Source organism: Armigeres subalbatus, chromosome 1 (genome assembly GCF_024139115.2).
Source record: "Armigeres subalbatus isolate Guangzhou_Male chromosome 1, GZ_Asu_2, whole genome shotgun sequence".
In the NCBI taxonomy this organism is placed as follows: Eukaryota; Metazoa; Arthropoda; class Insecta; order Diptera; family Culicidae; genus Armigeres; species Armigeres subalbatus.
In genome coordinates, this window is record NC_085139.1 from 259,646,405 (window position 1) to 259,657,000 (window position 10,596).

A 10,596-nucleotide genomic window follows, 5' to 3' on the forward strand; every position below is an offset into this window, starting at 1 on the left:
TCATTCTTTGAAAAGGCATTTCCCACTCCACAGCAAGCAAACCATCCATCAGTGTTGATCTTTCTTGGGGATTCAACACCGTTTGACCACCGTGAGTCTTATTTTTTCTATTTTCTGTATTAAGATAATGTGAAATTGTTGTTGGGGTCAAATCGTACCGTCGAGTGGCTTCCCGGATAAACTAACTGTGTTATTAACTTCTACCGCTGCCTTCATGAAAGTTTCCTTTGAAAAAATAGCATACATGCGACTTCCTGCAGGTTTCTTGTAGTTTCGCGGCATGGTACAAAAATTCTGTAACATCAAAATCAATTTCAGTTAAAAAAAGTTTAAAAACTGAATTAGTGTATCAGCTGTTGCAAGTCACCCCGCGTGGAGACAAATTTTAAAAAAGTTGATATTTCAAAAACAAACAATTTTATTATTTCAAGCATAATTTTTCATAACGACGTATGTAACAAAAGTAAACAAAACGAGGTTTTTAATACAAAGTGACAATCACACGCGGCTTTATATAATACGCATCGATTTTACTGATTTCAGATCATAAAATTCTTTAATTCAATCTTTTTACGAATCGACGTTTGTAAAAAATTTCTATTTTGAAGTCTCACTGTTACATACGTTACATACTGTTACATAAGCATATGGGAAACTAAGAGCGACCTAAGTAACAAAAAACGCAAAACAAAACAAAAAGTGCAGTTAGGTCAATCGTGCACTATGGAAAACTGACCAATGTACACCGACGTACGCAGCATACCGGTGTATGTATAATTTTATCGTTTTTCACAGTGAATTTGAATGAACTGAGCTGATGTGGAGCACGCTTATTACGTGTCATGTAATGATGCATGCCAGCGGAAAAAGTATCGAAAAAGATTTAGTTTTAAACAGTTTTAGAAAAGTTTTGCTAACTTTCTCCAAAGGATTTCTCGAATCCTCATAATTGTTACATACGTCGTTATGAAAAATTATGCTTGATTTTATAGTTTTGTGAATTACAAACCTTATTAGATACTGTAACTGGAGAGGGGATCAATTTTGGTGAGATTATTTTCAATTTGATACACGGACTTACGATTTACGACGTCCGACTTTCAATTTACGAAACAGTTTCACAAAATAATATAAAAAACAACAGTGAGTTATGTTTTCACCTGAATACCTACTAGGCACAACAAATACAATGTAAACTAGGGACGCGTGATGGCATAAGTCGAGGTTTGGGTATATTTCATTGTAAAAAACAAAAACTTGTGGAAAACGCAAGTGTTGCAAGTCACCCCGTTTGACGGTATGTTATATCCGGAACACTTCCGGGATAAGAGACATGATTTGATAACTTCTAACAACTAATTGCTATTTGTTTGAAAGACAGACTTAAAATGAATGTTCATATGACATTTGTGGGGTTTATATAGTCGTTAGTTGCTATGAGATACCAAAGATTTCTATGATCCAACATCTTCCTCATTAAAGGATTCGTCTTCCAGTAGGGTTTGAACCGGACCGAAAGCTGAATCATTCCCCGTCCTCTCTCTAGGATTGGTGTAGTCGGTGACTTGGTTTCAACTGGAATTGATTCTCGTATTGTTTCAGGTTCTTCATTATCTACCGCTTCATCGTCCGAAGAATCACCCGTCAGGTTAGCTTCGTCTGGATCGTCCGAATTCGTCTCTAGTTTTTCAATAGGAACATTGTGCATCGGAGCTGTTTTTTTTTCGAAACCATAGAAGAAAACCGAAAGTGGACAATCTGCTGGACTGATTAGAGGAATTCGAGTCTTGAGCTTATAAGCATGCGATCGTATCAGGCGATGTTGATCTTCAAGGAACACATTATAGTTGACTGTTCAAATCTTTTCGATGACCGTTGCAGGTTCCCACCGCCAAGAGTTTGCGCGCTGCACTTTTGCATAAACAAAAGTGCCGAACTGAAATCTGCTCTAAACTGCTCCGTGCTTCTCGTTGAAGGCGTTGTTCTGCTTGTTGCTGTCCCTGGATGCGGTGTCCTGTTATGATATGGTACGAAGTGATCTCCCGAACATCATCTCTGCTGGAAATCTGCTTTCTAGGTCACTGGTTGGCGTAGTACGGTTACGGTATACTAGCAGGAAAGTGTAAACGGCTCCCTCAAGTATTCTCCTCCCGATCGAATTTTCCGAAGGCCAGTCCATTCGATTGTGGTTGATACGGAGCGTTGCGGAGGTGACGAATATCTTGACTGATGCAGATTTTTTGAAACCCATGTCTTGAAAACTGGGTGCCGTTGTCGGATACGATTACCTCCGGGATGCCGAATGTCGAAAAAGATTGATGCAGCATTTGATTGTGGTTTTCGTTGTCGTCGACTTGATCATGTGTACCTCAGGGCACTTGAAGTAAGGATCTTCGACTACCAGGAAGTAGGGGAATGGTTCGGCACTTCGTCCCATAGCTCCTATTTCCATCCCATCAAAAACAAATCAATGAAAAGGAATTTATTTGTTTCTTTTTTTTGTGAAGGTTTACTGGCGGGACTTTGAATAGAGTAGAAACCTCTGCACCAGGCCTTTGATGATACCGTTGCATAATTCCGTTCGAATCAGTTTGCCAGCCGTACACGGAACATGTCGTCCAAGAAGACGCTGTTGCAACTGAATCAGAGGGAATTACGTTCATAGATAGTCAGAGAGGTCTCATGCTAACTAACATCGTAATCATTTAAAGTCATTTTTGTCATTTTTTTTGTCAGAGTCACATTATTTAACCAGTTTTTATGCTATTTAGATGTCTATTGTCATTGTACACGTTCAAAATCAACCGAAGCAGTTTATCCGACTCACATGGAATATACTGCCCAATGCTTCATCGTAAAAACTGAGTTGGAAGTTTTTTTTTTTAATCAAATATAAGAAAGTGTTCAATCCCCGATATATAAAAATGATAAGGTAATAACTTTTGAAGCAGTTTTCCAGCCGTACAAGGATCATGTCGTCCATTAAGACACTGTTGAACTGGCTCAAAAGACATTATATTTACAACTTTAATAGATATTCGTTCCAATTATCTCATTATTAATTATATAGATTGATTTGTACGATGTCATTTTTGTCTTTATGGTCAGAAGGTATGAAGTATGGGTTCCTCGAATTACTTTGTTATTGGCCTGTTACCTAAGTTATTGGTTCTTAATGGTTTTTGTTCTGTGTCAATACTATCAAACACAATGTTAGTTATGTCTTGTAAAAAGTGGAGACTGTTCGCATTTGGTCTATTTTATTGTTATTCTTTTGTCAAGGTAGTCTAAGATTATTATTATGTTTTAAGCAAGTAGCTTAATCGTTTCTAAACCGTCAATATCTATAATGTAATTAATGATCAGCTATGAGTCAGCTTATAGGATCTACTTTTCGGTGGCAAAGTAAAGCTTCATCACGCCTATTCCCTACTATTAGTAAAAGTTATCGAGAATGAAGCCGTCATAAGATTGTTCATATACCATCATTCTAATGTGTGGTATTTTTTATTATGGCTCTTCAAAGTGAGACATAACAAAATAAGACTGGTACCACGTTCCTAGTTTAAAAAACTTCTACCAGCGAATCCAGTAGTCATTTCCCTACGAATGTCTTGAATACATTGTGTATCAATAAAATGCCTAGCTAGCTAAGTATAAGCGTGGCTACGTCTCATCGTCACACAGGAACGCATCAGAAAAGTATTGCTGAAAAGAAGAGAACTCACATCATTATCACTGATGTAAAGGCCTCTGCCAGACTGCACTCACCATTCAAGGCTCCATAACACGATACGTCCGTTGACTGATCACATGCAAATGCCGTAAATTAGTGCGTCAATGCCAGATATGTAACGCGGCACCAAACAAAGAATAGTCAATATGTGATACCACCACGACAGGATATGTCTTTGGTTGCCATCTCAGTGCTAATGGCGTAAGCCGACCCACCGCGGCAAGGTAACATATCCGAGAGAAAAAAAAGCGACGAGATTGGTGTTGTGTTTCTTTGTTTTGCAATGAGATGAATCTATGTTCAGTGAGATGGAAAACGAAACAGTTCCTCTACATTCCGTCAACCAGACCTGCGTAGTCGATCCTGGACCATACCATGGTTTCGAGGGAACGGGTTCCGATTCCAATATACGCAATCATTTCATCCACCAAACGTTGGAACGCCCCCTCCAGGAGCAAGGCGTTTGAAGTGATAAAGACCACGATGAGTATTGATGAAGAGCAGCTTGTTGGAACTATCATCTGCTTTCTACTAAGATTTCATCGGGAGTCGGAAGCGGATAGTGGTTTGCCTCTAATGCCTCGTTGAGTCCCGTCGAGTAGTCCGCGCAGATGCGAACCCGTCCGTTTGGTTTGCGTACCGTCACAATTGGAACACCTTTTCGGAGATGTCGACAGGCGCGATGATGCCCAACGTTTCCAACCGTGTGAGCTCGGTTTCCACCAAAGGAATGGTGTTGAAAGGAACCGATCGCTTGAGACCGAAAACAGACTTGGAGATTTACCTTAGGCTTAGAGTTTTACCTTTTACCTTTGTTTTTTTTTTGCAGTGTCCTAACTGCCGTGAATCGCAAGACAGTCCTATATGTATATGGCGATCTGGCATATGCGTATTCTTCGAGACTTTACCATGCTGGGCTTTTTTGATCTGCTCGGCAACGTTTTTTAGTTTTGACTTCAAGAAACAGCTGCAGTACACTTTCTTATGGCCGCTACGGTTGCACTGCTTGCATTGGTGATTCGTGTAAGGGCAAACCCGAACATAGTGCATCTGACCACATTGCCAACAATGTTTGCGAGGCTAATTACCTTCTGGCTTTGAGGATTCCTGCTGGCATGGATTTTCCTTCGCCTGAACGGCGTTCATTGTTGATTTCGAGCTTGACTGGCGTACTTCGATCACTGGCGATGTATCCGCCGCGAGATTGACGCGAGCCGTTGATTGATGATCAGATTCTGGAGTGTAGCGAGGCGAGAGTTTCTGGTGTTTCAGCTTCGATCCGAGAAAGTAGGCTCTCGTATGTCCGCATAGCACTGCGCTTCAAGTCAACAGAAAAACACCATGAACTTGAACTGGCCAATATTAACATATCATTTATTTAACATATCATTTATTTATTTATTTATTTATTTATTTATTTAACAATAATAATTCATAACTACATAAGTAATCTTCTAACGATTTTCAATGTATATGTGGATAAGGAGCAAACTATATTGATAGTAATGTCTTTTGATCAACACTCATTGTACATTTCCTAATACCGATTAAAGTGAATCTTGATCTGTTCTTGAAAGTAGTTGAATTTCCCTTTTCATTCCTGCAAATAATCATGCAATTCGTTCCAATGTTTAACTGCAACGATGACGAAAAAGATTCTTTTTAAATAATTCGAGTTGGATACCTAGGACAGTTAATAAGAAGTAATAATGATCGAGTAAATGTGAAAAGTTGTGAAGGTAAACAGGTAGGTCGGCTCCAGAAGTTATTTAAAATGTGTATTGAATACAAATTCTTGAAATAAGATGTTTAGTATAACTACATCCTAGAAGGCTTCTCTATATACTGATAAGTGGTCAAATCTCCTCAGATTATATGGTACATATCTGGTGACAGCATTGAAAAACTACAATTAAGTTCTTTTTCATTTTTTTCGAAACAAGACCAAACAGAACATCCCCATAGTCAAAACAATGGACCATTATTAGTGATTTCAGCTTAATTAAATTGGCGAGTATGTTGTGGAGTACAGTGTCTTAAACAAAACAAGTGATGAGGTACTGTAAACCTTATCAGTAACGGAATTAATTTGAGAATTCCAACTCAAAATTACAATCCATTAGAAGTCCAAATTTTTTTACTACATCGGTGGTAATTAATGGAATTATTTCAACTTCTACCAAATGGAGTTACTGCTAGATTAGTAACGTTTAGTGGGGTGAAGATAATAGGATTGAGTTTTCTTCGAATTTAACACCAAACCGTTGCAGCAAATACCTACCTGCGATAGTATATTACGGATGTCAGTATTGATTAGATTTCCATTTAAGTTCGTTGATACGTTCTGGAAATCCAGATATGTGTATAACTGGCAAATCGTCAGCACACACAAACAAAATTGGCAGAATGATATGCCTAGTGGTAAGTCATTAATAAAACATAGAGAACAGTAATGGACCAAGAATAGATCCTTGAGGGACACTCACTTGATACAGGGATTTTGCCAGATTGAAATGTTACCGTAATCAACGTATTGGTATCGGGATTTGATAAGTAAGACCTTATCAAGTTTACAGGAGAATGGCCCAGTATGAAATTTTGTTTTAATTTCTGACATAGGAGATGATGATCAATTGAGTCGAAAGCTTTACTAAAATCTAATAGAACCATGACTGTAATCACTGGTCAAGGAGCTTCTCTTATGTCATTTTCAATTCTTGTTAATGCTGTAACAGTACTCACACCGCTTTACGGTAACCAGATTGAAAGGGGCACAATAACTGCTTCTGTGTAAGATGAAGACTTAATTAATTTGAGATAAGCGACTCCGAACACTTTAGAGAGAGCACATAGAATGTTTATCGACGACAGTCAATTTCTCAAACACAGATTATCAATTTTACCTATTGGATAATCTTTGGGTAATTCTTCCATTGGAACCTGAAAAGTGGTGATATAGCAATTGAAAAATATCGGTGATGTACGTAGTAGAGTGACGGCTAAAGATGATTTCAAGATACTCAATTTGAATCAAACCATTACAACAGTATCGCAAGTTTTCGCAGACGCGAATTCGGCGTACATCGTCATTGGACATACATCTGAAGGAAAAATTCGACTGTGCTTCATTGGTGGTATCTTCTGTTTTGTGGTGGGTTTGGGTGTGTGACTTCGAATGTTTGTACTTTATAGTCAACATAAATAAAATCATTGCGATCACTCATCCTACCAAGAGAGGGATTGATAGACATTATTTATACTTTTCGTACAATTTCCAGTGAAGCCGATCAAGAATGAAGATGATTCGGTCTTTGTGGGTATGTAGGAAGTAAGCCAACTAACTTGAAAGACAGTGCATTTAAATTCTTCCAAGAATGTCGCATTTTTCGATTCTAGCCTTTAAGCCGATGTTGAAATGTTCCTGAAATCAAAATCCGCATGCACGGTTGACCTTTCCTCCGTGACAGATAATGTCTTCGGATTCTGACTCGACTAGCTGCAGCCATTACTGGAAGCGCTTGTTGAAGATAGAGCTTCACGATTCGAAAATTTTCTTGAGGGTTTTGACGGTGTTCGCTAAGTTGATATCCTTGTAAAGCTTTGGAAGAATGTAGTTAGTATACCGTTTGTGTGATGGTGTATCCAACTTTCTCAGCAGCAAACGTACTTTGGCGGCATCTTCCAGGTTCTCGGCGTCCGAATCAAAAAGATCTGCGTACCGGCTGTACCACTTTTCGAAAGTTATTCCATTTTCTGGGTCGAAAAAAAAGAATCAATCATTGATTCTTGAAGTTCTGCCATTGCATCAGGGTCTAAAACCTCGTCCCCAATTGTTATATCCGGAACACTTCCGAAATAAGAGACTAGATTTGATAACTTCTTTCTAACTAACAAATAATGTGAGTGTAGTATTTACTTGAGCATTTACTGCTTTTGATCATACCAACTACCAAACAACTAGTATATTCGAAAATTGTAGTAAAGTAAATGTTCTTTTAGTTATACCGTTTTGCTGCAAAAGTAGTAAAGTTGTAGTAAATTATGGATGACTTCTTTTTAGTCACATTGGCCAGTGCTGTCATCAAACACAACATAACCGAGACAAACTTTCGCTTGCTGAAGATTCTTTCAGGGTCAATATCTTCACCTCCGCTTAAACTTTAAACAATGTTTAAGCGTATGGGTAAGCACCGATAAAGAGTTAAGCAGAGGTGAAAAAAATTGGACCTTAGTCGTCAAAGTTAACTTTCAAGACATAGTTTTACTGATTGTTCCCATGCAGTTGGAATTCTGGAACAGATTCGCAAAACGCTGCTCTCCAGCATGATACTTCCAACAGGGCATTTTGGTCACTTTGTGGCACTTCCTCGGTACGGAATGCATATGGTTGAAACAATGTAAATATTGTATGCCTTTATCCTTCTCATCGATAGTATATCTTGAATAAAGGTTAGACGATGACATTTTTAGCAGATATTCCAAGATTGGATATCTTGCCAACGTTTTTGCCCTTTTATCGTATACTCAGTATACGTAAAGGCTATATATTCGCTCCAAAAACAAACTTTTTACAGTTTTTATTTTTATTTTTGCTTGTTGACTGTGTGGCTGCCATCGATTGACAGACTTCTCAGTGGAAATCAAAACAAAATACGTCGTAAGGTCATCTGCGTCACTCTTCCTCGGCGTCTTGCAACGTCCAGGATGGGGATAATGGGGATACCTCGGAAGAAAATTTATTACGCTAATTTCTCAAGCATGACTTATTCAATGAATAAGAAATCTTGTCGATTTCAGGGATTTATCTTCATAATAACGGCCTACTCTTTGCACCAGTTATCTGAAAAATGTTATGAACCCTTGAAATTTTTGAGTTTTTTTAGAAGATCAAACGGCCAAATATTTAAACCTAAATCTTTGAATTTTGAAAATAGCTGCAGCTATTCTTAAATAAAATGTTGTAAAAACTAAAATGTTTGATTTGTAATAATTAATTTGAAACAACCTAAACCGCCGTTTGAATAAAAAAAATGCAATTTAACGTATAAAAAACACGCAATAGAATCAAAAACAGGAAATCACTGTAAAATATTTGCATTGTTTTTAAAAGGAAAGGATTCTTACAGAGTTCCGGTTCCTTGTATGGCAGGTAAATTGCGTAGAACTCCATGGCTGTCATTGCGGCAGCAATTTCAGAAGCCGCTTCTGATATCCTGTTGCTGATCGGGCAGCTGCCGATGAATCCTCTGCTGCATCCGCCGCTGCTCACTCCGGGCACTTTTGTACTGCTCGCCGCTGTTGTAGAGAGCTCACCACAAAAGAACACGTCAAAACGCGATTGGGAGAAAAATTTCGCAAGATGTCACCCCACCAACGGTTCCACCGAAGGAAAATTCCAACACCGTCGATATTCACCGGACTGTCGAATGGAACTAATTTACACGTCACTTCTCTCGATCGGCACTGCACTTTTTCGCAACAACAATGGAAGCAAGATTCTTCAGAATTTCATCGGATTTGCCTTTCCTCGCAGGAGACACAACAAACAAAACAACGAACACAGCTTTTCTTTCTGCGGCAGATATCGGATGTTGACTGACGAAATTATTTCGAAAATGAAGGTTAACTTTTCAATACATCCTATGGTCCCATATGATCAAAAACGAAGTGTTGACTGAATCATGCATTTTTCATATGTGCAATCTATGTTTTCTACATTGTTACTACATAATACAAGAGATATAGAACAATGGCCTATATTTTTTTCATAATAAGAATTATCTTGTGTTTCGCAAATCTTTGGCTAATTAAAGCGCATTTTTAGAATAGGATATTTTCGCTTGTTTGTCCTGGCCGTCGCGACGCAAAACCGACGACGTTTTGTTTGCGCAAAAAAGTCGGTTATCCACACACACAGCTACACAAACCGTCGAACGTTGTCTCGTTAACGGAATGTGTTGCACAAAAATGCATTCCTTGAAAATGTGTTTGTGGAATGTTTTGTTTACGCGGGCCTTCTAATATGAAAACACCTTGGGGTTAAGGTGGGAACTGTTAATCGGTCTGGCTTGAAACTATTTTCGATACTTATTATTTGCCACGGTATATGTATAATCTCGTGCAACATTCGAAAAGATGCTGATGAAACATGGGAACAAGGCGCAAAGCGCCGACAAACATTGCAAAAGCAAACCACTCGCAGCGTGCATTTTGCTAGCAGAAAGTGACATATTCGGCACCAACATTGCAAAAGGATGAAACTGGTTTTGTAAACAAGAACTTCTCAAGGTGCTGGTAGGCTAATTTGACCCCACCCACCCAATCCAACACCACTGATGGAAGCAGGAAGCAGCGAATCCTTATCTTTCATTAAATGGCGTTGGATTACGTGGGTATGGGAACAAAAGCTTCCCAACGACGTGAGAAACTCTTGTTTACCAAAGCAGTTTTGAAATGTTGGTGTCGATATGCCAAATATTTGCATGTCTGTCTACACTGAAAGTGACTGCATACAAACAAATGTCAACTCGCATAAGCAAAAGCTAGCTCGCATTGTGTGACAGCTTAGCGGTCAAATTTTGAAACTCGCAGAAACAAAATTTCGGTTGCAAGTGCAGCAAATCACTCGCAAAAGTGAAAAGGTTTTCAGGTATCCCTTCGAAGGAATTCCAACACATTTGGGTGGAGATCATGTTTTGTCGTGGTAGAAACTGGCTGTGAAAAGATTTATTCAAACAAAAGATATTTTAGTTAATAGATAAAGATTGTCGCTTCCTTGGTCGCTTCGGTTCTCAGGTGTCAAATTGTATGTATTTTTCCTTCATTGACATTTAAATCCCCTATCCTCGCCAGCAAAAGAT

The 10,596-nt window shown here is 38.6% G+C and overlaps 1 protein-coding gene across 1 annotated transcript in view; it reads right to left on the reverse strand.

The window, feature by feature from the left end:
• Positions 1-9,343, reverse strand: part of LOC134207020 (ankyrin repeat and LEM domain-containing protein 2 homolog) — a 38,319-nt gene extending 28,976 nt beyond the window's left edge. Inside the window, exon 1 of the mRNA XM_062682760.1 lies at positions 8,861-9,343. Coding sequence (XP_062538744.1) covers positions 8,861-8,915 — 55 coding nt within the window. The 5' untranslated portion in view covers positions 8,916-9,343. The remainder of the gene's footprint in view (positions 1-8,860) is intronic.
• Positions 9,344-10,596: the final 1,253 nt, after the last annotated feature.